The sequence below is a fragment of the Salvelinus alpinus genome, chromosome 6, assembly GCF_045679555.1.
Source record: "Salvelinus alpinus chromosome 6, SLU_Salpinus.1, whole genome shotgun sequence".
Classification (NCBI taxonomy): Eukaryota; Metazoa; Chordata; class Actinopteri; order Salmoniformes; family Salmonidae; genus Salvelinus; species Salvelinus alpinus.
Genome location: NC_092091.1, coordinates 32,112,307 through 32,139,868, shown reverse-complemented (window position 1 = coordinate 32,139,868; position 27,562 = coordinate 32,112,307). Strand labels below are relative to the sequence as shown.

The window sequence follows — 27,562 nt, the reverse complement described above, 5'->3', positions numbered from 1 at the left end:
CAGCCTGATACACCTGCCTCATAAGGTCTTTGGTTTTGTGCTCGTGGTTCAGCACTTTTTTGGGTTCAGTGTTTGTGGTCCTGTGTTTGTGGTTGTGTTTCTGGTTGTGTTTGCGGTCCAGTAATTGCGGTCCTGCGCTTGATGTCATGCAGGGTTGCGTGTTATGTTTATAATGTAGGGCTTATGGTCTTATTTCATTAGGTGTGTTTATGATGTAGGGCTTATGGTCTTATTTCATTAGGTGTGTTTATGATGTAGGGCTTATGGTCTTATTTCATTAGGTGTGTTTATGATGTAGGGCTTATGGTCTTATTTCATTAGGTGTGTTTATAATGTAGGGCTTATGGTCTTATTTCATTAGGTGTGTTTATAATGTAGGGCTTATGGTCTTATTTCATTAGGTGTGTTTATAATGTAGTGCTTATGGTCTTATTTCATTAGGTGTGTTTATGATGTAGGGCTTATGGTCTTATTTCATTAGGTGTGTTTATGATGTAGGGCTTATGGTCTTATTTCATTGGGTGTGTTTATGATGTAGGGCGTATGGTCTTATTTCATTAGGTGTGTTTATGATGTAGGGCTTATGGTCTTATTTCATTAGGTGTGTTTATGATGTAGGGCTTATGGTCTTATTTCATTAGGTGTGTTTATGATGTAGGGCTTATGGTCTTATTTCATTAGGTGTGTTTATGATGTAGGGCGTATGGTCTTATTTCATTAGGTGTGTTTATGATGTAGGGCTTATGGTCTTATTTCATTAGGTGTGTTTATGATGTAGGGCTTATGGTCTTATTTCATTAGGTGTGTTTATGGTGTAGGGCTTATGGTCTTATTTCATTAGGTGTGTTTATGATGTAGGGCTTATGGTCTTATTTCATTAGGTGTGTTTATGATGTAGGGCTTATGGTCTTATTTCATTAGGTGTGTTTATGATGTAGGGCGTATGGTCTTATTTCATTAGGTGTGTTTATGATGTAGGGCTTATGGTCTTATTTCATTAGGTGTGTTTATGGTCAGGTGTTTATAGCCTGTTTATCTTGCAAAACCTTTTACAGTGATTTTCCATATGCATTTATGAAGTGCCTTTCCCAGTGAAAATATGCTAACTATTTGTACTTGGCTTTTTAATGTGTGTGTAGTTGCAGTGCTTGTGTTTACGTTCTTGTACTTGTCTGTTCTTGTTTTGGTCAGGTCATTGGGTTGCCTGCGTGTTCAGGCATTTGTGCATTGATTTCTTCCATGCTTGGTGTTCCCGTGCCTGTAGCATGGTGTTCCATGTCTTTCAGTATACGTACATGCTGTTCCTTTGGGGAGTGCTGTCTATGTAATGTGGGATTGGAGGGGGATTTGTCTAAATTCAGATTACCGTGCAAAAGTCAAGTAAAGAACTCAAAGCATGAGATGAACGGGAAATTAACAAATCCCTTTGCATGCTAGTGAGTTTGTGAGTATTGAAGAGATTTAGGTCCTTGTTTTGTGTTCTTACGTGGTGAGCATCCCAAATGGCTCACTGTTCCCTATATAGTGTGCTTGACCAGAGCCCTGGTCAAAAGTAGCGCACTATAAAGGGAACATGGTGCCATTTGGGACACAGTCATGTATATGCTGGTGTTGTGTATATGCTGGTGTTGTATATGCTGGTGTTGTGTATCTGCTGGTGTTGTGTATATGCTGGTGTTGTGTATCTGCTGGTGTTGTGTATATGCTGGTGTTGTGTATATGCTGGTGTTGTATATGCTGGTGTTGTGTATATGCTGGTGTTGTGTATATGCTGGTGTTGTGTATATGCTGGTGTTGTGTATATGCTGGTGTTGTATATGCTGGTGTTGTGTATATGCTGGTGTTGTGTATCTGCTGGTGTTGTGTATATGCTGGTGTTGTGTATATGCTGGTGTTGTGTATATGCTGGTGTTGTGTATATGCTGGTGTTGTATATGCTGGTGTTGTGTATCTGCTGGTGTTGTGTATCTGCTGGTGTTGTATATGCTGGTGTTGTGTATGTGCTGGTGTTGTGTATGTGCTGGTGTTGTGTATCTGCTGGTGTTGTGTATATGCTGGTGTTGTGTATCTGCTGGTGTTGTGTATATGCTGGTGTTGTGTATCTGCTGGTGTTGTGTATCTGCTGGTGTTGCGTATATGCTGGTGTTGTGTATCTGCTGGTGTTGTGTATATGCTGGTGTTGTATATGCTGGTGTTGTGTATCTGCTGGTGTTGTGTATGTGCTGGTGTTGTGTATGTGCTGGTGTTGTGTATCTGCTGGTGTTGTGTATCTGCTGGTGTTGTGTATCTGCTGGTGTTGTGTATCTGCTGGTGTTGTGTATCTGCTGGTGTTGTGTATGTGCTGGTGTTGTGTATCTGCTGGTGTTGTGTATCTGCTGGTGTTGTGTATATGCTGGTGTTGTGTATGTGCTGGTGTTGTGTATCTGCTGGTGTTGTGTATATGCTGGTGTTGTGTATTTGCTGGTGTTGTGTATATGCTGGTGTTGTGTATCTGCTGGTGTTGTGTATGTGCTGGTGTTGTATATGCTGGTGTTGCGTATCTGCTGGTGTTGTGTATATGCTGGTGTTGTGTATATGCTGGTGTTGTGTATCTGCTGGTGTTGTGTATATGCTGGTGTTGTGTATCTGCTGGTGTTGTGTATATGCTGGTGTTGTGTATATGCTGGTGTTGTGTATATGCTGGTGTTGTGTATCTGCTGGTGTTGTGTATCTGCTGGTGTTGTGTATGTGCTGGTGTTGTGTATATGCTGGTGTTGTGTATCTGCTGGTGTTGTGTATCTGCTGGTGTTGTGTATGTGCTGGTGTTGTGTATATGCTGGTGTTGTGTATATGCTGGTGTTGTGTATCTGCTGGTGTTGTGTATCTGCTGGTGTTGTGTATGTGCTGGTGTTGTGTATATGCTGGTGTTGTGTATCTGCTGGTGTTGTGTATCTGCTGGTGTTGTGTATGTGCTGGTGTTGTGTATATGCTGGTGTTGTGTATCTGCTGGTGTTGTGTATGTGCTGGTGTTGTGTATATGCTGGTGTTGTGTATCTGCTGGTGTTGTGTATGTGCTGGTGTTGTGTTTATGTTGGTGTTGTGTATCTGCTGGTGTTGTGTATATGCTGGTGTTGTGTATATGCTGGTGTTGTGTATGTGCTGGTGTTGTGTATATGCTGGTGTTGTGTATATGTTGGTGTTGTGTATCTGCTGGTGTTGTGTATATGCTGGTGTTGTGTATCTGCTGGTGTTTTGTATGTGCTGGTGTTGTGTATATGCTGGTGTTGTGTATATGTTGGTGTTGTGTATGTGCTGGTGTTGTGTATATGCTGGTGTTGTGTATATGCTGGTGTTGTGTATATGCTGGTGTTGTGTATGTGCTGGTGTTGTGTATATGCTGGTGTTGTGTATCTGCTGGTGTTGTGTATCTGCTGGTGTTGTGTATTTGCTGGTGTTGTGTATATGTTGGTGTTGTGTATATGCTGGTGTTGTGTATATGCTGGTGTTGTGTATATGCTGGTGTTGCGTATATGCTGGTGTTGTGTATATGCTGGTGTTGTGTATCTGCTGGTGTTGTGTATATGCTGGTGATGTGTATATGCTGGTGTTGTGTATATGCTGGTGTTGCGTATATGCTGGTGTTGTGTATCTGCTGGTGTTGTATATGCTGGTGTTGTGTATATGCTGGTGTTGTGTATATGCTGGTGTTGTGTATATGCTGGTGTTGTGTATATGCTGGTGTTGCGTATATGCTGGTGTTGTGTATATGCTGGTGTTGTATATGCTGGTGTTGTGTATATGCTGGTGTTGTGTATCTGCTGGTGTTGTGTATATGCTGGTGTTGTGTATATGCTGGTGTTGTGTATCTGCTGGTGTTGTGTATCTGCTGGTGTTGTGTATCTGCTGGTGTTGTGTATATGCTGGTGTTGTGTATCTGCTGGTGTTGTGTATCTGCTGGTGTTGTGTATCTGCTGGTGTTGTGTATCTGCTGGTGTTGTGTATATGTTGGTGTTGTGTATATGCTGGTGTTGTGTATGTGTTAGTGTTGTGTATATGCTGGTGTTGTGTATCTGCTGGTGTTGTGTATTTGCTGGTGTTGTGTATATGCTGGTGTTGTGTATATGCTGGTGTTGTGTATCTGCTGGTGTTGTATATGCTGGTGTTGTGTATATGCTGGTGTTGTGTATATGCTGGTGTTGCGTATATGCTGGTGTTGTATATGCTGGTGTTGTGTATTTGCTGGTGTTGTGTATATGCTGGTGTTGTGTATATGCTGGTGTTGTGTATCTGCTGGTGTTGTATATGCTGGTGTTGTGTATATGCTGGTGTTGTGTATCTGCTGGTGTTGTATATGCTGGTGTTGTGTATATGCTGGTGTTGTGTATGTGCTGGTGTTGTGTATATGCTGGTGTTGTGTATCTGCTGGTGTTGTATATGCTGGTGTTGTGTATATGCTGGTGTTGTATATGCTGGTGTTGTGTATATGCTGGTGTTGCGTATATGCTGGTGTTGTGTATCTGCTGGTGTTGTGTATATGCTGGTGTTGTGTATATGCTGGTGTTGTATATGCTGGTGTTGTATATGCTGGTGTTGTGTATATGCTGGTGTTGTGTATATGCTGGTGTTGTGTATCTGCTGGTGTTGTGTATATGCTGGTGTTGTGTATATGCTGGTGTTGTGTATATGCTGGTGTTGTGTATATGCTGGTGTTGCGTATATGCTGGTGTTGTGTATATGCTGGTGTTGTGTATCTGCTGGTGTTGTGTATATGCTGGTGTTGTGTATGTGCTGGTGTTGTGTATATGCTGGTGTTGTGTATGTGCTGGTGTTGTGTATATGCTGGTGTTGTGTATGTGCTGGTGTTGTGTATATGCTGGTGTTGTATATGCTGGTGTTGTGTATGTGCTGGTGTTGTGTATATGCTGGTGTTGTGTATGTGCTGGTGTTGTGTATATGCTGGTGTTGTGTATATGCTGGTGTTGTGTATATGCTGGTGTTGTGTATGTGCTGGTGTTGTGTATATGCTGGTGTTGTGTATATGCTGGTGTTGTGTATATGCTGGTGTTGTGTATATGCTGGTGTTGTGTATGTGCTGGTGTTGTGTATATGCTGGTGTTGTGTATATGCTGGTGTTGTGTATATGCTGGTGTTGTGTATCTGCTGGTGTTGTATATGCTGGTGTTGTGTATGTGCTGGTGTTGTGTATGCTGGTGTTGTGTATGTGCTGGTGTTGTGTATATGCTGGTGTTGTATATGCTGGTGTTGTGTATGTGCTGGTGTTGTGTATATGCTGGTGTTGTGTATGTGCTGGTGTTGTGTATATGCTGGTGTTGTGTATCTGCTGGTGTTGTGTATCTGCTGGTGTTGTGTATGTGCTGGTGTTGTGTATCTGCTGGTGTTGTATATGCTGGTGTTGTGTATGTGCTGGTGTTGTGTATATGCTGGTGTTGTGTATGTGCTGGTGTTGTGTATATGCTGGTGTTGTGTATGTGCTGGTGTTGTGTATATGCTGGTGTTGTGTATCTGCTGGTGTTGTGTATCTGCTGGTGTTGTATATGCTGGTGTTGTGTATGTGCTGGTGTTGTGTATATGCTGGTGTTGTGTATCTGCTGGTGTTGTGTATCTGCTGGTGTTGTATATGCTGGTGTTGTGTATGTGCTGGTGTTGTGTATATGCTGGTGTTGTGTATATGCTGGTGTTGTGTATATGCTGGTGTTGTGTATCTGCTGGTGTTGTGTATATGCTGGTGTTGTGTATATGCTGGTGTTGTGTATCTGCTGGTGTTGTATATGCTGGTGTTGTGTATGTGCTGGTGTTGTGTATATGCTGGTGTTGTGTATGTGCTGGTGTTGTGTATATGCTGGTGTTGTGTATCTGCTGGTGTTGTGTATATGCTGGTGTTGTGTATGTGCTGGTGTTGTGTATGTGCTGGTGTTGTGTATATGCTGGTGTTGTGTATGTGCTGGTGTTGTATATGCTGGTGTTTTGTATGTGCTGGTGTTGTGTATATGCTGGTGTTGTGTATGTGCTGGTGTTGTGTATATGCTGGTGTTGTGTATCTGCTGGTGTTGTATATGCTGGTGTTGTGTATGTGCTGGTGTTGTGTATATGCTGGTGTTGTGTATGTGCTGGTGTTGTGTATATGCTGGTGTTGTGTATCTGCTGGTGTTGTATATGCTGGTGTTGTATATGCTGGTGTTGTATATGCTGGTGTTGTGTATGTGCTGGTGTTGTGTATATGCTGGTGTTGTGTATATGCTGGTGTTGTGTATATGCTGGTGTTGTGTATGTGCTGGTGTTGCATATGCTGGTGTTTTGTATGTGCTGGTGTTGTGTATATGCTGGTGTTGTGTATGTGCTGGTGTTGTGTATATGCTGGTGTTGTGTATCTGCTGGTGTTGTATATGCTGGTGTTGTGTATGTGCTGGTGTTGTGTATATGCTGGTGTTGTGTATGTGCTGGTGTTGTGTATATGCTGGTGTTGTGTATATGCTGGTGTTGTGTATGTGCTGGTGTTGTGCATATGCTGGTGTTGTGTATATGCTGGTGTTGTGTATATGCTGGTGTTGTGTATGTGCTGGTGTTGTATATGCTGGTGTTTTGTATGTGCTGGTGTTGTGTATATGCTGGTGTTGTGTATGTGCTGGTGTTGTGTATATGCTGGTGTTGTGTATCTGCTGGTGTTGTATATGCTGGTGTTGTGTATGTGCTGGTGTTGTGTATATGCTGGTGTTGTGTATGTGCTGGTGGTGTGTATATGCTGGTGTTGTGTATCTGCTGGTGTTGTATATGCTGGTGTTGTATATGCTGGTGTTGTGTATATGCTGGTGTTGTGTATATGCTGGTGTTGTGTATATGCTGGTGTTGTGTATATGCTGGTGTTGTGTATATGCTGGTGTTGTGTATATGCTGGTGTTGTGTATATGCTGGTGTTGTGTATGTGTTAGTGTGATGTAAGTCCACCTGGCTATGTGCCAGAGGGCTGATCTCTGATCTCTGCAGTGACAGGTGGCCGTTCTGTCCCTGACCTTTCTGACCCTGTCACTTCCTGATGTGTGTGTGTGTGGGGGGGGGGGGGGGGGGGGCAGATGGCGATATTGAGTCGTGTCATTTTACCGTCCAAATACATTGTATGCAGCCGGTAATACATTCTTATCCCTCATGGACCGGTTCGTACCTAAAACATTTTGCATTCAGGCTGCGTAGGCTTCGATTTCCTCCTTAACTTTAACTTTATTTAATGGCGATATGCGTACTTTCTTTATGAAACACCATTTTCCACCACCATGCTAGAGTGACTAAATGCTAAATGCTAAAATGTCAAAAAAATTATGCATTCAGGAGTATAATCTATGAGCAGAATTACTGTTTTACTTCAATTAGCAAAAAAAATCACTAGTTTTAAAGCAACTATTTTCCTTGAAGCTGTGCTGCGGCATTTTCCCAAATTCACCCAATTCAAGTTCTAGCCAATTAGTTTCAGCCCCTCGCCATTTGAGTGACAGAATGTCTTTCTCAGCCCCATAGCAAAATGTGTAGAATTGCAGGAAATTAGCTTTAAAACAGCAACAAACAAAAAACTATGCGGCCAAAATGAGTGCCTCTAAAAATGTTGATCACCGACCGCCATTGGCCAGGCCCACTGTCACGGCCACCACCTAAGCCCCACTTTGATCCAGAAAAACCCCTGCATTTCACTAACCTCTGCTCTATTGGTTCGTCTAGCCTCAACTACTTTCCCTCTGTAAGACTGGGTTTGAGATCGAAAACTGAAGAGGAATGGAAATAGGCAAATATTCTTAATGTGTGGGTGTGTGGGAAGTGTGTGTGTGTGTGTGTGTGTGTGTGTGTGTGTGTGTGTGTGTGTGTGTGTGTGTGTGTGTGTGTGTGTGTGTGTGTGTGTGTGTGTGTGTGTGTGTGTGTGTGTGTGTGTGTGTGTGTGTGTGTGTGTGTGTGTGTGTGTGCGAGCGCGTGTTTTTGAGTGTGTTTGATGACTTCTTTGGGCCAGACTGGTTTCTGCTTTCAAACTGCATCCTGTGACAATCCAATTACATTACATTTCCTGTCAGCCCGTGGCCTTGTGTGGTTCACACTGCTCACACCACAGCCCAGAACACACAACTAAACACACACACACATATTTACCCATGAAATATTCATTGGGATGGGCTATTTACACCAGTTAAGTGCCTTACTCCGGTGCACCTTAAGACAGTACTTCACTGAGACTACTCCCAAACCACTACTAACCACTAGGAGAGGAGAGGAGAGGAGAGGAGAGGAGAGGAGAGGAGAGGAGAGGAGAGGAGAGGAGAGGAGAGGAGAGGAGAGGAGAGGAGAGGAGAGGAGAGGAGAGGAGATTAATGGAATGGAAAGTAAAGGAGATGTTAGATACTCTAGAGAGATGATGAAAAAACAAAGATGAAAAGAGGAGAGTGAGAGAGGATAGCTGTAGAGGAGAGAATCAATGTTGGAAAAAGTGGCAATGAAATACATTGGAAGAGGAATTGAGAGGAGAGAGAGATGGAGCGATGGAAAGCAGATAAATGTGGGACGCCGCAGGCTTGAAGTGTTAGATGATATCATGACTGGAGATCAAAGTTCTCTCACCACCGTCAGTCACTCCCTCTGGCTCTCTAATTACAGCTAAAGGAGAGAGGGATGAAAGAGAGGAGGGAGATGAGAGCAATGAAAAGAGAGAACAAGATGTAGAAAGAAAGAGAGATCTACACTGAGTATACAAAACATTAAGAACACCTGCTCTTTCCATGACATAGACTGACCAGGTGAATCCAGGTGAAAGCTATGATCCCTTATGATGTCACTTGTTAAATCCACTCCAATCAGTGTAGATGAAGGGGAGGAGACAGCTTAAAGAAGGATTTTTAAGCATTGAGACAATTGAGAAATGGATTGTGTATGTGTGTCATTCAGAGAGAGGGTGAATGGGCAAGACAAAAGATTGAAGTGTCTTTGAAGTGGGTATGGTAGTAGATGCCAGGCGCACCAGTTTGTGTCAAGAACTGCAATGCTGCTGGGTTTTTCAGTTTCCCATATGCATTGGAGTCAACATGGGCCAGCATCCCTGTTGAACGCTTGTGACACCTTGTAGAGTCCATGCCCCGACGAATTGAGGCTGTTCTAAGGGCAAAAAGGGGTGCAACTCAATGTTAGGAAGGTGTTCCTAATGTTTTGTACACTCACTGTGTGTATTTAGCCCGGTAAACACTCCCAACAAAAACAGTCTGCTAGGACCTGCCCTTCTGCTACCTTACGGTGCCCTCATCACTCCCCTTTATTAACCATGTCCTCGTTATCCATACCCAGCCCCAATCTCAAGATATCAAACATGGCTCAGCCTCTCTCATCCCCACATCTCCCCCATCCCCCTGTCCCAACTCACACACCCCAACAACAATTTCCCTGAATAAATCGATGGGCATCTGACCACTGGTTTGGTTCAATGAAGAATTATTATAACAGTAAACTCCCTTTTCCTGTTCTCTCCCACTCTGTCAGTCTGTTTCACTCCATTCAGAAATAACAGGCTTCTACTGTATCTCTGTAATGGATATTGATTTGGCAGTGTGTTTTTCCTCTCCCCTTCTCGTTTTGTGTTTTTTTCTACACATGTAGGTAAGGTCTTTGGAGCGATCAGACCAATCTGCTGCCACCCATCTTTAAGGGGGAGGGGTTAATAGTCAGCCGACCAGCGTATGTGCAGGCAGGGGGAGGTTAATGCAGTAGCTGTGTGTGAGTGTGGGAGGGAGAGGGATTGTGACCAATCAGAGAAGCCCCAGGTGCCCCCCCCCCCTCCACCCTTGGTTTGGTCTGCTCCATCTCTCCCTCTTAGTGGTTCCTGCTGCAGTATAAGTCACAGGCTGCGCTGTTCCCTCTGACACATACACGGAGGGAGACACACACACACACACACACGTACGAGCGCAAATCCTCTTACACGTCGCTAGCAGATTAAAGCCTGCACATCTCAAATCATATTCCAAATGTGCCACCTTCCCCTGGGTATCCTCCCTCCTCTTCCTCCTCCTCCTCCGCCTCTTCATCCTCTACCTCCGCAGGACTTCTCCTCTACTTCTGTTGCTTCTTCTTCTTCTTCTTCCTCATCCTCTGGCAGCTGGCCCACTCGCCTCTGCGGCTGAGATGACCACACAGCCTGCCTGAGGGAGAGAGAGAGAGACAGGAGGAGACAGAAAGGAGAGAACGAGGGAAGGGGGAAAGAAAGAAGAGAGGGAGTCATTTAGACCTGAGAGCTACTCTGAAGACAGAAGGGGAAAAGGGAGAGGGTCAGCACGGCCAGGCTCGGAGAAGAGGAGGGGGAAGTGGAGGAGGAGAAAGTCGGGGGAGAGAGAAGAGAAGAGCGCTCCGGTGCAGAAAGAGAAAGAGAAAAGAGAGAGAGAGAGAGAGCTGACTGTGTATCGACCATGAAGGCTCTGCTGCTGCTGGTTCTACCCTGGCTCAGCCCAGCCAACTACACTGACAATGTGGGCAACCTGCACATCCTCTACTCTGAGCTGTGAGTACTGTACCACTGTACCACTCAGCATAGACCTGCTGCATCCATTCACTTCTATAACATCACCCCATCACTCCCCTTCACCAACAGCCCATACAGCCCTGTAGTGTGTGTGTGTGTGTGTGTGTGTGTGTGTGTGTGTGTGTCTGTGTGTCTGTGTGTGAGCGTACATGCGTTGGTGTATGCCTGTGTGTGGGCGCGTTTGCGCCCATGTGTCTGGGTGTTTGTGTTTTAATCTGACTACAAAGAGAGTGTACGGCGCTATGGCCGATTGTGGGGTTATTGACTTGGGTAATGGCTTTTGTAGCAGTGGCCATTGGTTGCCGTGGCAGCGGGATGCGGTTGACATGACAGATATAGAGGTTTGTGCAGACAAGGTCTGTTTGGATGTTCCAGAGTAGCACTGCAGCATGGCAACACTCTCATCAGGACTGCAGGATGTGTGTGTGTGTGTGTGTGTGTGTGTGTGTGTGTGTGTGTGTGTGTGTGTGTGTGTGTGTGTGTGTGTGTGTGTGTGTGTGTGTGTGTGTGTGTGTGTGTGTGTGTGTGTGTGTGTGTGTGTGTGTGTGTGTGTGTGTGTGTGTGTGTGTGTGTGTGTGTGTGTGTGTGTTTACTGTATGTGTGTGTGTGCGTGCTGTCTATTGATCGGTAAGGAAATGTGAACCTGTGCATGCCTGTTGCTAAATGCTTTGATTGTCTCTGTATGTGTGCGTTATTGAGTTCTTTGTGAGGATTTTACGTGTGGAGTACATACCTTTCGATACCTGTGTGTGCCCGGTTGATTCCTGCTTCATTCTACCTGTTCACTGTGTGAATATTCATGAGGAGCACTCCAGGCAAAACAAAGAGCAAACACTCGCTATATCCACACAGAGAAACGCAGTCATCGCTACAAACATCCCAGCAACACAACAACACAGACATTCACCGCCGCAACAATGATTCAGAAAGATAGATACACAGATCAAGAGGATAACAACAAACAACACCCTCAGGGGGATGAAAACACTTCCAGAGACCATTCATTCAGTCATAGTTAATATGAAACATTTCCAGAGACCATTCATTCAGTCATAGTTAATATGAAACACTTCCAGAGACCATTCATTCAGTCATAGTTAATATGAAACACTTTGACACCATGGCAACACCCTTCTCATCCAGCCAGCTGTACTCTTCATACCGAGGAGCAGGTGACGATCTCACCTCCTTCGTTCCCTTGGCTCAGATTCTCATCTTTGAAAATAGACACCATCCTCCATGAAGTAGCCTAAACACGTATTGTGTCTGCAATATCTTATTGATATCTTATTGGTGAAACAAATTTCTGTCTGTGTGTTTCTAAGTGTGTCTATATCGGTTTAGTCTTTCTGAGCGGGAGTGCCGTTTGCCTATGTGGCCATTCGTTCTCTACGTAGTCATTTTTAGTCTGAGTCTTTCTGGGAATAGTCAATAGTGGTCCTTTGTGCGTGTCTCTGTCAGTGATATTGGCTATATTCAGTAGACTCATTTGAAGCCTGGGGCTCACAGCTCTATAAGCTGGGATCCTGCTGTCCTCTCCAGTCCCCTCCAGTCTGACAGAAATGTACCATTATGCTGTATGAATACAGGGAACAATGCAAAGCTTTACAAATCCTCCCGTTCCATTATGAGGATCCTTTATTGCGTCGAGCTTTAGCTCCCGCAGACACTCATATCCCATATTGGACAGCCATGAAACCTAGAGAGATAGGGGGAGGGGAGAGGGAAGGGAGTGAAAGAGAGAGAGAGAGAGAGAGAGAGAGAGAGAGAGTGAGAGAGAGAGAGTGAAAGAGAGAGAGAGAGAGAGAGAGAGAGAGAGAGAGAGAGAGAGAGAGAGAGAGAGAGAGAGAGAGAGAGTGAAAGAGAGAGAGAGAGAGAGAGAGAGAGAGAGAGAGAGAGAGAGAGAAAGAGAGAGAGAGAGAGAGAGAGAGAGAGAGAGAGAGAGAGAAAGAGAGAGAGAAAGAAATGGCTAGAGAGCGAGAGAGAAAGAGAGAGAGAGTGAAAGAGAGAGAGAGAGAGAGAGAGAAAGCGAGAGAGATGGCGAGAGAGAGAGAGACAGATGGCTAGAGAGAGAGAGAGAGAAAGAGAGAGAGAGAGAGAGATGGCTAGAGAGAGAGAGATGGCTAGAGAGAGAGAGAGAGCGAAATGGCTAGAGAGAGAGAGAGATGGCTAGAGAGAGAGAGAGAAATGGCTAGAGAGAGAGAGATGGAGAGAGAGAGAGAGATAGCTAGAGAGAGAGAGAGAGAGAGAGAGAGATGGCTAGAGAGAGAGAGAAATGGCTAGAGAGAGAGAGAGATGGCTAGAGAGAGAGAGAGATGGCTAGAGAGAGAGAGAGATGGCTAGAGAGAGAGAGAAATGGCTAGAGAGAGAGAGAGATGGCTAGAGAGAGAGAGAAATGGCTAGAGAGAGAGAGAAATGGCTAGAGAGAGAGAGAGATGGCTAGAGAGAGAGAGAAATGGCTAGAGAGAGAGAGAAATGGCTAGAGAGAGAGAGAGATGGCTAGAGAGAGAGCGAGAGAGAGATGGCTAGAGAGAGAGAGAGAGAGAGATGGCTAGAGAGAGATGGAGAGAGAACAGGTGGGGGGAAGATAGCTATAAAAAACAGGAGAGGAGGAGAGAAGGGAAAGTCGAGAGAGGTGAGGGAGAGGAGAGGACAGTAAAGCAGGAGAGGAGTATGGAAACAGAAAGCAGGGAATAGAAGAAGAAGGGCAGAGGAGAGGAGAGAGAGCAGGGGAAATAAGAGGAGACAGGAGGGGATAAGGTCACTTCCATCTGTCCATCCATGCGTATGGCTGCCTTAGCAATGGGAGACTAAGGGGCTCATTGGGAGAACGCTCAGTATGTGGGTCATTGCAATGAATGATTGTTTGTAAATACCATGAGTGCTTTCTCTCCTCTCCTTGTGTGTGTGTTTCTGTGAGTGTGTTACTGTGTGTGTTTCTGTGTGTCTGTGCGCAGTGCTGTCTCTGTGACGGGGCTTTTGCTGATTGTGGCATGATAGAGCGGGACAACAGGAGTGGACATGGTGTTTTTCTGGCTGGCTGGAGAGCAGTGGCACACCATTCATCTTTATCCAGTGCCCTGACAGCCAGGAGCAGCCTGCAGCACTCCTCCCTCTGTCTGACCATCATCTCATCTCTCTCACCTGCTTATACTCTCTTCTCCTCTCACTACGCCTTTCTCTGTGTCTCAGTTGTCCTGCTGCATTTCCCTGTTTCCCACAAAAGGGATTTCATTCTATGAGAGAAATCATGTCATAATATATTGTAAAATCAAATTATATTGTATTTGTCTCATGCGCCGTATAGCACAGGTGCTCTTTCCCAATGATGCAGAGTAAAAAATACAAACTTTTAAATGTGTGTGTTATGTGTGTGTGTGTGTGTATGCGTATGTATGTGTGTTTGTGTGAGATTGTCAGCGTAAGTGTGTGTGAGTGTGTGGGTACATAAATGTTATCTTGCACACTCACACACACACATAGTATACACAGCACAAGCAGGAGAGCGAGAAAGAGAGAGAGAGAGAGAAAGAGAGAGAGAGAGAGAGAAAGAGAGAGAGAGAGAGAGAGAGAGAGAGAGAGAGAGAGAGAGAGAGAGAGAGAGAGAGAGAGAGAGAGAGAGAGAGAGATGTCGTTGCTCTGTAATGAAATCTGGAATAGAGTTACCCCCTTATCCTCCTTCATCAACAACCAGCGCAGCACTGGCATACACACAAGAGCACCTATGTCATTTATCCCCATGTGTCCCTGTACATGCAGTACACACACACACACACACACACACACAGAGAAAATACATAAACACTGCATCCACTTACCACCCCTTTTGCAAACATACACATAATCCACTCTCTTTTTCCTTGACACACACACACGCTGCCACGCACACATGCTGCCACGCACACACGCTGCCACGCACACACGCTGCCACGCACACACGCTGCCACGCACACACGCTGCCATGCACACACGCTGCCACGCACACACGCTGCCATGCACACAAGCTGCCACGCACACACGCTGCCACGCACACACGCTGCCACGCACACCCGCTGCCACGCACACACGCTGCCACACACACAGATGTCTCACCTCTCACCCAGCACACACGCCCTCTACTCCCCTGATAATCACAGTGCAGTGCTATAGAACGTTAATGATTAATCTGCGTTCATTTCTGGGGCCTGGGCTGACTTGTCTTAAACGCTATGATTAGCTTAGCTTCCGTCCTTTCAGCCTGAATCTCCAAAGCTCGACGTAGAGAGCTGTGGCGTTCCAGACGCTTTCCGCATGGACACATCCTAATGGGATCAGCCCGCCACCCGGCCACAGAGCAAGGGACCCCAAACAAGTGTAAAGGACACACTTTAAGAGAGATACAGTGTACTGCATATACGCACGCACACATGCACACAGAGGCACACACACATACATGCATACACACACACCACAGGCACACATTATCACAAGGCCCATGTGCACAAAAAAACACACACAAAAGCAGTGATTAATTATTTACATAATAATTTATTCATGAGAGGAAGAGAGCAGAGGGTAGTCTTTGTGACTTTGAGAGTCTTCTCCTCGAACTAATTTCACTGTATTCATGCAGACATGTTGAGCAAGGCCCGCGGGTCACTAGCTTGGAGGACATGGGGGAGGCGATGGAGATTGTGAGGTTCGAGAGATGCAATTTGTATGCAAGTCAGCACTTTCAAGTTTCAAGTTTTAATGTCACGTGCCCAAGTACAGTGAAATGCCTTTCTTGCAAGCTCTAAATCCAACAATGCAGTAATCAATATCAATGTAGAACTAAAAATAACATAAGGTAGAACAATAACACACAAGATATAGAAATAAGAAATAAGAAGAACACGAGAAAGTAAGAAGCTATATAGAGGGTCAGTTCCAATACCATATTTACAATGTGTAGGGATACTGGAGTGATAAAGGCAGATATGTATAGGGGTAAAAACATGCATGAGAGCACCAGCTGTTCCGGATGACTCCGGAGCCGATGTGAATAAGACCTTGAAACAGGTCAACATTCACAAGTCTGCAGGGCCAGACGGATTACCAGGACGTGTACTGCGAGCATGCACTGAACAACTGGCAAGTGTCTTCACTGACAACCTCTCCCTGTCCGAGTCTGTAATACCAACATGTTTTAAGCAGACCACCATAGGCCCTGTGCCGAAGAACACTAAGGTAACCTGCCTAAATGACTATCGACCCGTAGTACTCACGTCTGTTGCCATGAAGTGCTTTGAATGGCTGTTAATGGCTCACATTAACACCATTATCCCAGAAACCCTAGACCCACTCCAATTTGCATACCGCCCCAACAGATCTACAGATGATGTAATCTCTATTGCACTCCACACTGCTCTTTCCCACCTGGACAAAAGGAACACCTATGTGAGAATGCTATTCATTTACAGCTCAGCGTCCAAAACCATAGTGCCCTCAAAGCTCATCACTAAGCTAAGGATTCTGGGACTAAACACCTCCCTCTGCAACTGGTTCCTGGACTTCCTGACGGGCCGACCCCAGGTGGTAAGGGTAGGTAACAACACATCCTCCACGCTGATCCTCAACACAGGGGCCCCTCGGGGGTGCGTGCTCAGTCCCCTCCTGTATTCCCTGTTCACTCATGACTACACGGCCAGGCACGAATCCAAAAGGTTCTACAGCTGCACCATCAAGAGCCTCCTGACTGGTTGCATCACTGCCTGGTATGGCAACTGCTCGGCCTCCGACCGCAAGGCACTACAGAGGGTAGTGCGTACGGCCCAGTACATCACTGGGGCCAAGCTTCCTGTCATCCAAGACCTCTATACCAGGCGGTGTCAGAGGAAGGCCCTAAAAATTGTCACAGACTCCAGCCACCCTAGTCATAGACTGTTCTCTCTGGTACCGCACGGCAAGCAGAACCAGAGCGCCAAGTCTAGGTCCAAGAGGCTTCTAAATAGCTTCTAACCCCAAGCCATAAGACTCCTGAACATCGAGTCAAATGGCTACCAAGACTATTTACACAGCCCCTCCCCCTTTTACGTTGCTGCTATTCTCTGTTATTATTTATGCTTAGTCACTTTAATAACTCTACCTACATGTACATATTACCTCAATTATCTCGACTAACCGGTTCCCCTGCACATTGATTCTGTACCAGTACCCCCTTTATATATAGGCTCGCTATTGTTCTGGATGGCAGGGAGCTCTGCCCCAGTGATGTACTGGGCTGTCTGCAACATCCTCTGTAGCGTTATGCGATCGAGGGCGGTGCTGTTGCTATACCAAACGGTGATGCAGCCAGTCAAAGTGCTCTCAGTGGTGCAGCTGTAGAACGTTTTGAAGATTTGAGGGCCCATGACAAACCTTTTCAACCTCCTGAGGGAGAAGAGAGCCTGTTGCGCTTTCTTCACAACTGTGCGTGTGTGTGGACCATTTTAAAATCTTAGTGACCCCGAGGAACTTGAAGCTCCACTGCAGCCTGTCGATGTGTATGGGGGTCTGCTCGCCACCCCCCGTTTCCTGTAATCCACAATCAGCTCCTTGGTCATACTGATGTTGAGGGAGATGTTGTTGTCCCAGCACCACACCGCCTCCTTGCAGGCTGTCTCATGGTCGCAGGTGATCAGGCCTACCAACTTCGTGTCGTCAGCACACTTGATGATGGTGTTGGAGTCGTGCGTGGCCATGCAGTCGTGGGTGAACAGGGAGCACAGGAGGGGATAAAAGCACACACCGCTGTGGGGCCCCCGTGTTAAGGGTGAGCGTGGCGGAGGTGTTGCTGCCTACCCTTACTACCTGGGGTTTGTCCGTCAAGGAGTCCAGGATCCAGTTGCAGAGAGAGGTGTTCAGCCCCGGGGTACTAAGCTTGGTAAAAAGCTTGGAGGAGACAATGGTGTTGAGCTGAACACTGAGCTGTAGTGATTGAACCGCATTCTCACATAGGTATTCCTCTTATCTTGGTAGGTGAGGGCAGTGTGGAGTGGATCTGTTTATCGATCTGTTGTGGCGGTGTGCAAATCAGAGTGGGTCTATGGTGTCTGGGATGATGGAGTTGATGTGTGCCATAACCAGCCTTTCAAAGCACTCCATGATTACAGATGTGAGTGCTACAGGGAGGTAGTCATAGTGGCATGAAGCCGTAGAGTTCTTGAGAACAGGAATGATGGTGGTTATCTTAAAACGTGGGGATTCCAGACTGGGACAAGGAGAGGTTTTAATCAATATATTGTGTTCATTGGGTGGGTATGCATTTTGCAGAACATGTGTTTGTTAGTACATGTATACTATACTGTAGTACTGTAGTATTTTACTGCCTAGCCGTATCGTAAAATAATGACACATAATGAAGAATAACAAGGCATTCATACCATCCTGTTGAATAGGCCTTTGGTCTGCCTGTATCAGTGCGCCTTTGGTCTGCCTGTATCAGTGTGTCTTTGGTCTGCCTGTATCAGTGTGTCTTTGGTCTGCCTGTATCAGTGCGCCTTTGGTCTGCCTGTATCAGTGCGCCTTTGGTCTGCCTGTATCAGTGTGCCTTTGGTCTGCCTGTATCAGTGTGCCTTTGGTCTGCCTGTATCAGTGTGCCTTTGGTCTGCCTGTATCAGCGTGCCTTTGGTCTGCCTGTATCAGTATGTCTGTTGAGCTGCATCCTGTTCTACAAGGTGGATATATCCCCTCTGCTGAATTTCTCATCACCACTGGACGTTCCATATGAGTGGCCAGACCAGAGACACTGGAGTGCAGCTATCTCAGAGACAGGGACAGAGGGAGAGACAGAGAGAGAGAGGAGAGAAGAGCAGAGGAGAGGAAAGCAGAATCTAGTCTAATCTGTCATGTCAGTGATTTGATGCCCTGGCTGCCTCTTGCCACGCCCCTAGCTGAGCTGGTGTCACGTCACCCAGCACCACCGTGATACGTACAGCCAGGTCACCCCTGATACAAGTCAGTATTCAACATCCATCCATGCCTGAGAACTTCGGGAGATGACATGGAAACCGGCCACTAGGGGTAACAATGAGCGTTGTTACCTTCAGGTACGTTTCGGTTTTGTGAGGGTTTTGTAGAAGGGGAGATTGGTGTAAGCATCTGGTGTCAAAGGATGCATGTTCAAATCCAGCAATAGAAAGTCGCTTGAGATTTTTGTTTAAAGCCTATCCCAAATCTTATAATTTACCTTGACCATTCGGAGTTAATGCCTAAACTTAACCCTGACCTTAAAAAATTGGCGTTAATGCCTAAACTTAATCTTAAACACCTCCAAATTTGACGTTTGGAACAACTTCGAAATGTGTTTTATGAAAACATGGATGAGACTGTGAGAGCTTGTTGCAGCACGTTGTGTGTACCGGGAAACAAACAGGGATACCACCAGGGACTAGGGACCAGTGCCCAGCGTAACTACGGTATGTCGCTGCAGGGATAGTTGCCTTGTTTGGACAGGCTGACCAACCTTGGACAGGCTGGTGAAGGCATGGGTCCGACAGCTAAACGCCCCCCCCCCCCCCCCCCCCCCCCCACCCGCCCGCTCTCAGACCATGTGACCATGTGAGAAATGAGACCATAGAGAGGAGAGGCGCATAGAGCATTATGGGATACCAGCAGAAAGAGCACACAGGACCCATGGGATGCACTTAACAGAGGGTTATATAGGAGTGTTGTTGTATACCCAGGATAATAATGTACACGCACACACACACACACGGAAACACAGTATTGCACATACTGACAAAATGCCAGATATGTGAAATGTTTTGCATGCTAGGCTACTCTGGCACTGTGTTAGTAGCATTGGAGGGAAAAGAAGGCCAACCACAAACAAAATACTACATAAATTGAAGTTAATAGGAGATTACAATCTATTATTCATATATACTGGACTAGCACATACATACTGCATAACTCCAGTACGTATAACTATACACCCACACACACAGGCCTCTAATGTCACAGTGAATAGAACAGATCTATAATTCACCTACAAGTCATCTGGAGCCTTAGGCTGTCCATGACTTTTAACATTGAAGGTTCTTACGCTCACGTTCAAACACGCATGCGAAGTGCTCACACATACACACACGTATAACAACCTCCACAACCTCCACATACCTCCACAACCTCCACATACCTCCACATACCTCCACAACCTCCACATACCTCCACAACCTCCACATACCTCCCCTTATAGCCAATTGTGTTTTTTTCCCAACACATCAATTAACACAGACATAGGTGCTGGAAAGAATGATACATGCACAATTCCCACTGCAGTCATTCTTAGCTGCCATGGTTTTTGCCTTATATGCTGACACTGACTGAAGCACTGACGATTGCTGGAATTTGCATGAAATACAACGTTTGGTGTGCACATTGCACTATTGAGATAGGCTTCTTCAGCAAAGCCTTTTTATGTAGTGGAGCTGCCATGATTGTAGCGATCTCAGAGCCAGCTACGCTCCCAAACCCAGGAGGAGAGAATACATCTGACAGAGAGATAGAGAGAGAGTTACAGAGGTGGAGGGAGAAAGAGTAGGATAGAGCATAAAGGATGGAGGGAGAGAGTACAAAATTGAGAACAGGATGGAGGAATAGGAGACAAGGGAGAGAGGAGTACAGAGGACAGAGAGAAAGACTCTCGGGTTGGTTGAAACGCGACACTCATGCAATGACTGCTGCATCAACGTCCTTCCTGGCTGATCATGTCAGGTCATGGCTTTGGCTGAGGATGGGACTCTGATATTGATTGGAGAAAAGGCCTGATTCAGAGCTCAGGAAGTTGGAGGAAGATGAACTCATTGACTCAGGGCTGGGAGGGTTTTCTTTTAGATCATAAATACAGGTGATCCAATCCTGCCAAACCAGACTTACAGTAGCCGGATTTTGTGCGTGGGGGGTGTCTGTGATATGGGCCCCGGACGTGTTCGTCTCGGGAACTGAAGTGCTTTGTTGTTGAGTCACACCCTATAGCTGAGAAAAAGCAACACGATCCAACCAACACACCAGCACGCCTACTAATTCAAGTTATTTCAGTTCGTCATTCATTCTCTCCCCCCTTCCCACCCACCCTCCCTCCCTACGTATATGGTCTTCTCAAAATAAAGCAAGGTTTCATAATAGATAAATTGATCTAATTAAGGAGCTAGTGAACACAGATGTTCTCCTCTTTTCTCCAGGCCTTTGTCAATATGGATTTAATTAATTAACAATTTCCCTCCCCATGTCATGCCTCAGCGGACTGCGAGCCCGTGAGTGAGTTTGTGTATGTGTGTGTGCGTGTGCGTACATCAGTGGAGGCTGCTGAGGGGAGGACGGCTCATAATAATGGCTGGAACGGAGCCCTTGGAATGGCATCAAACCCATGTAAACCATGTGTTTGATGTATTTGAAACCATTCCACTAATTTCACTCCAGCCATTACCATGAGCCGTCCTCCCCAATTAAGGTGCCACCAACCTCCTGTGGCGTATGTGTGCATGTGGAGAGGAGAGGCTGAGGCAAAGAAAGGAAGAGCTGCGTTTCATTTCATCAAACAGTTTAAACCCATTGGGCAAAACTTGGTTCAATCTACATTGTTTCCATACCATTTCAAAACGAATGTGGAAAACTGATTGGATTTGAAAAAGTCAGCAATTTAAGGGAATTTTGTATTTTTTCACCCAACTTTTAACCTAAATCCATTGACATGGTGAAATGTTTTGTTGATTTCACTTTGAATTCACGTTAGTTGACAACTTATCCAAAATTAAATCAAAACTAGACATTGAAATGACGTCTGTACCCAGTGGGTTGTGAGTGTTCCTCTGTGACGTATCTTAGCCAAAAGCTCTGTCTGACAGGCAGACAGTTTGCTGTCAAGAGTTTTGCTTTTGGAGCAGACATCAAGAGGAGCTCAGAGGGATACGTTTTTATTAGACAGAGAGCGAGAAGGAGAAGGTTTTTCTACTCTTCTCTTTGTAAGATTAGTGAGATTTAGAGTTTCTTAATCCAGAGGCTTTTTCGCCAAAGCAAGGAGCTTCAGTTTGACCTTGTAACAAAGCACAGATAGAGATAAGGAAGATGATACTCCTCGGTTTAGACGATAGGGTGATTAAAAACGCTCAGGAATGATGGGATATCATACTTCCCAGAATGCTTTACTGTCATTTGTATTCCCAATATAGGCCTACTGTTGGGAGGTATTGTCTGTCCCAAACGACGCTCTCTTTCACATACAAATGTCCCGTCTTTCACAGTGCCAAAGAAAAGCTTCTTCCTCCAGGCCTGAAGCAGAACAGTATTTTCCTTTTCTCTCAGCCTGTTATGTCAGAAGTTATATTTCCCAATACGTCTTAAGAACTGAGCTGTCATGGAGTGAGCTGGGAAAGGATTGCAGTACTCCAACAGTCCGGATTAACACAGCTGGCTTCTCTACCGCCAGTAGGGGGGAAGGGCCTGGCCGGGGACTGGGTTGGTTCATGACTCTCGGTAGCCATCACACACCACAGAGAGGATGCTATACACCAGGGGTGGGCAATTCCAGTCCTCGAGGGCCTGATTGGTGTCACAGTTTTTCCTCAGCCCCAGCTAACACACCTGACTCCATCACCTAATCATGATCTCCAGTTTAGAATGAAATTAGATTAATCAGCTGTGTTTGCTAGGGATGGAGAAAAAGTGTGACACCAATCAGGCCCTCGAGGACTGGAGTTGCCCACCCCTGTTATACACCAACTTCAGCTTCCATCAGGGTTCAGGTCACAACACTGGACCATCCCTGACAGACACTCTGGGTAGTCAAGGCCATTCACATGCATGCACACATATACACACACACTATACACACACATACACAAACATATACACAAACACATACACAAACATCCACACACACAAATACACAGGAGCCCTGTGTCCGCACCAGACTGACTGATCTAGCTCATATTTTGATAATGGTCTGTGGTTACTTGTGCTATCTGTGTATTCTGTGCTGATAAAATTATTGTCTGCTGCAGTCAGTCGAGAGAGGGAGAGCGTAGCGTATTTGGGTTAGGGAGGATAATCCACTCACCCCTAAAGAGGATTGGAGAATCTCACAGGCTTTGATGAGTTGTGAGCTGGTGTTTATTTCACATCACAAGAAGAAGACTGTTTTTGTCACAGCCAGCCAGGGCGCATCCTCCCCTCTCTCCTCTGCTACCCCTCCCATGGAATGCTGGGTAATTATTATTGTGCCAGAGAAGGTGTTTCTTAGCTATCTCTATCCAGATCACAGGGTTAATGGAGATTATGTGATTACTGAAGCGTCTCTCTGTGTCTGTCTGTGACTGTGGAGAACTAGGCATGCTGTACTGCTGCTGAGGCAGGCAGCTAGCTCTAATGAGCCAGCACTAAGCTGAGCCATGATCCCCCGCAACACAAATCACACACTGACACACAGGGGAGGGAAGAGAGGGGGCAGAAAAACACCATTTACACAACAGTACAGGAGGAGGTTTTGTTTGTGTATTAGATAGGAGGGCAGACAAAGAAAAATAGTAATTCGTTCGGAAGAAAATTATCCAACATTTGTTTGTCTTCGCTCATTGGTTCCTCTCTCCAGGGTCCCCAGCTTCAGGACCACCCTGTCCCTCTGCGACTTGGGGACTGTTGTCTGGGTTCCCTGCTCTGGCCTCAGACTGGAGAGATTGTGGCCTTAATGCCTCCAGACAGCCTTTAATGTCCTAAGCAGCAGTGGAGATATGCCTAAGTGGCTAAAGCAACCCTGTGCCTCTGATCCCCAGAAGGAAGGGGATTTGAATTAAGGGTATCAAAGCCCTTAACAAGGCACACACGAGACAATGACTAGGGTGTTGTCTCTGAGAGAAAAAACATAGTGTACCGTGAGCTTCCGCTCGCATAGATAATGCATTCTTCAAACCACCTGGGATGCACTGGTCACACACCTTGTGTGAACGTATTACTTGGATCATATTTGGATGTACAGACTGATGGTACAGACTCTACAGCTTCTTTCATACCCTTCATGATTTCTTGCTCAAAGCGGGTGGAGGTTTGTGTGCAAAGTATACGGTTATTGTACATGAGAGTAGTTTCTGAATGTGGCAATGTTAAGTGTCTCTGTCCCTCTCTCTCCATCTCTTCTATAACAAGCATCCATGTTGTTGTCATTCCGCAAGGGACTTGTTTTCAGCGTATTACGTCTCCAGTCAATAACCGGTACAGAGTGTGTGTGTTTACCCTGTGTTCCCATTTAACTAGCAAGTAAATAAATAATTAAACCAATTTGTGTAGTACTGAATCATAAGTAAGGCTAGGGTTTTTGCAGATGCAAGGAGGTTACGACTGTTCAGAATGATATAAGTTTTTATTTTAACCTTTATTTAGTCAGTTAAGAACAAATTCTTATTTACAATGACGGTCTACCGGGGAACAGTGGGTTAACTGCTTTGTTCAGCGGCAAAATGACAGATTTTTATTTTGTCAGCTCAGGGATTCAATCCAGCAACCTTTTGGTTACTGGCCCAACACTCTAACCACTAGGCTACCTGCCGCCGTTGATAGTGTATGTATGTGATAGGTAAAGACCTTTTAGAGCTTAATTCGGGAAACGGTAACTCTTTAAAGAACCACTCTCGTTGTGCCCCAGATGCTAATGAGTTAATTGTTACATGATTAATTTAATCGGGTAACAATGAAACATAGTTAGTAAATGTAATAAATAACAGTTCAGATGAATGTTAAAGTCAAGTCACGACACTACCTACCTACCTACCTACCTACCTACCTACCTACCTACTTACAGGTTTTCAAAAATGTGCTCTTTTAGTATTTCTCCAGTAAGTTTCCTGAAGGAGAAAGCCTCCACTTCTGTCAAAAATAATAAAACAAAAACACTATAGTAAATACTAAAGTAGTCAGCCAAAAAACTTCTGTGAATACTATAGTATTTATACTATCGTATTTTGTCATGTGGGTTGTTAATCACTCTCTGAACACCTCCGTTAACTTAGGTTTTCATTTTTCCACTGCCGTGGGAATGTTTTCTCAGGATTTAATTCCATACTGTCAGCTTCTCCAAAGGTATTGTACTGCAGGCTTGCCATCTGTAGGTGTATTCCAGTGTCTGCGGTGTGTGTGTGAGCGTGCGTACATACGCATGTGTGCTTGTGCACGTTGTAAAGTTCCTAATGTCCTGAAGTAATTAATTTAGCCCCACTTGAAGCACGTAACGTGCTGGTGTAACAGCAGTCTTTTATGACTGATGTACATGCAGCTTTAATTACACAAATTGATGTCGAGTGACACGTGGAAGGATGATGCCCCTCTCCACTGAAGCAGGGCTCAGCATTGTGGACTGAAATATTCTTCTTCTATCCAACCACTTCCAACCATCCTTGCTTAAGTGGTATATTGCTGACTCAACACTCTTGATAGGATTCAATATGTTAGCTCTGAATTAGGGTCAGTTTCCGGTAGATAGAAAGAGACCGCCACGCACATACAGTACATGCACAAACACACGTGCAAGCATGCACGTGCACACACACACCTCCCTCCATCGGACAGGCTTGTGGAACACAGGTGGAAGTTAGTAATAGCAAGCGTCCCAGCATAGCCAAGCTCTGACTGGGCCACAAATCATGATCAATGGGCCTCTGCTTGGCTCCACTGTCTGAAACGTCACCATGCCAAACTGAACCGACTGCTCCCCAAATTCTGCCTGTTAGTCTAGTGTTAGAGCTGACTGGTGGAGCCAGTCAAGCCCTATGGCTGGAAGTGAGATATAGAGGCCAGTTCAGGATGAAATGTCTCTGTCTGTGATGTATGGACACAGGGCATGACCTGCTCAGACAGACCTCGATTGAGACAAAACACTGCTTCAGACTGGTTTGCTGTGTATGTCTGAGTGTGTTAGTAGAAGCTCTAACTGGGTCTGGTATGATCCAGCCCATAAAAAGACAGTTAATGAATGTTTGTTCTTATAGCTCTACAGAGAGGCAGAGACAGGACAATGTTGTTTCAGCTTCCGTTATTGGCACTTCAACCAAAAGCCTTTGTTATGGGAAAGAGAGGAAAACCCAGAGACAGCTATTTGCAAACACACTCTCCGACATGCTCCGTTTGTGAGGATTTCAATTGTAGGGTTGTGCGTGTGTATGTGCACGTTGGTGTTTGTGCCTTTCGAGTGGTCTGTTTGTGTTGCAGAGCGAGTGTAGGGACGTGAAAGACGTCAACAATACTGGGAATTTGAGAATGCGATTAGTTTCATGAGGGAGAATTTGACATTGAGACCTCTGTGGTGTTTTATATTCCTCATGTCTCCTGTGTTACCTGCTCTCTATAACCACTGGAACGTTTATTTGTTCACATTTGTATTCAATCATCTGTCAGCCGATCTTATCCACAGTGACTCAAAGAGCAGCACAATACATAAACTGGGTGGTTCGAGCCCTGAATGCTGATTCGCTGAAAGCTATATCAGACCATATACCACGGGTATGACAAAACATATATTTTTACTCTTCTAATTACGTTGGTAACCAGTTTATAATAGCAATAAAGCACCTCTGGGGATTGTGGTATATGGCCAATATACCACGGCGAAGGGCTGTATCCAGGCACTCCTCGTTGCATCCTGGCTAAGAATAGCCCTTAGCCGTGGTATATTGGCCATATACCACACCCCCTCGGTTCTTATTGCTTAATTATACACTGACTGATCAAATAAGACAGAAAGGGTGATCGATTCAGTTTTTATTTCAGAAGAACAACCATAAAAAAATACAAATACAAATACAATGATCAGTTGTCTACGTAAGAAAATATACTATTATACACTAGCAGGTTGTGTATTGGGTGTGTGATGTTGCTTGAGGAGGAATCACTTGTCAAGATGATGACATCAGTCATGAGGTCAAATAGATGTCCCCTCTGGGCAGCTTGGATCAGGAAGTAGAGGTGAGGAGATGGATGCATCCAGGGGGTGATGGGTCAGAGGTCACATCATATTAACCACTGCTCCTGAGATGGTGGTGACCTTTAACCTTAATCTCTCTGGTTTAATCCCTGTCCATATCCTCTCTATCTGGACTGGACTATGCTGTCACTACTGAGCCACTGTCGATTCAAGAGGATTCAGGACTGTTGACTGATAGTCTATTCTGTTCCGTGATTCAGTGGCTGTCGTGTGTTCACCGCATCATACAGTGGGGAGAACAAGTATTTGATACACTGCCGATTTTGCAGGTTTTCCTACTTACAAAGCATGTAGAGGTCTGTAATTTTTATCACAGGTACACTTCAACTGTGAGAGACGGAATCTAAAACAAAAATCCAGAAAATCACATTGTATGATTTTTAAGTAATTAATTTGCATTTTATTGCATGACATAAGTATTTGATACATCAGAAAAGCAGAACTTAATATTTGGTACAGAAACCTTTGTTTGCAATTACAGAGATCATACGTTTCCTGTAGTTCTTGACCAGGTTTGCACACACTGCAGCAGGGATTTTGGCCCACTCCTCCATACAGACCTTCTCCAGATCCTTCAGGTTTCGGGGCTGTCGCTGGGCAATACGGACTTTCAGCTCCCTCCAAAGATTTTCTATTGGGTTCAGGTCTGGAGACTGGCTAGGCCACTCCAGGACCTTGAGATGCTTCTTACGGAGCCACTCCTTAGTTGCCCTGGCTGTGTGTTTCGGGTCGTTGTCATGCTGGAAGACCCAGCCACGACCTATCTTCAATGCTCTTACTGAGGGAAGGAGGTTGTTGGCCAAGATCTCGCGATGCATGGCCCCATCCATCCTCCCCTCAATACGGTGCAGTCATCCTGTCCCCTTTGCAGAAAAGCATCCCCAAAGAATGATGTTTCCACCTCCAAGCTTCACGGTTAGGATGGTGTTCTTGGGGTTGTACTAATCCTTCTTCTTCCTCCAAACACGGCGAGTGGAGTTTAGACCAAAAAGCTCTATTTTTGTCTCATCAGACCACATGACCTTCTCCAATTCCTCCTCTGGATCATCCAGATGGTCATT

The 27,562-nt window shown here is 45.4% G+C and overlaps 1 protein-coding gene across 3 annotated transcripts in view; it reads left to right on the top strand.

Moving 5' to 3' along the window:
- Positions 1 to 27,562, top strand: part of lnx1 (ligand of numb-protein X 1) — a 77,457-nt gene that overhangs the window by 12,997 nt on the left and 36,898 nt on the right. The window contains exon 1 of one of the 3 annotated variants that reach the window (XM_071406363.1): positions 9,837 to 10,513. The exons of the other annotated variants lie outside the window; for them this stretch is intronic. Coding sequence (XP_071262464.1) covers positions 10,422 to 10,513 — 92 coding nt within the window. The 5' untranslated portion in view covers positions 9,837 to 10,421. Of the gene's footprint in view, positions 1 to 9,836; positions 10,514 to 27,562 lie in introns of those variants that run through there. 3 annotated transcript variants of the gene reach the window in all.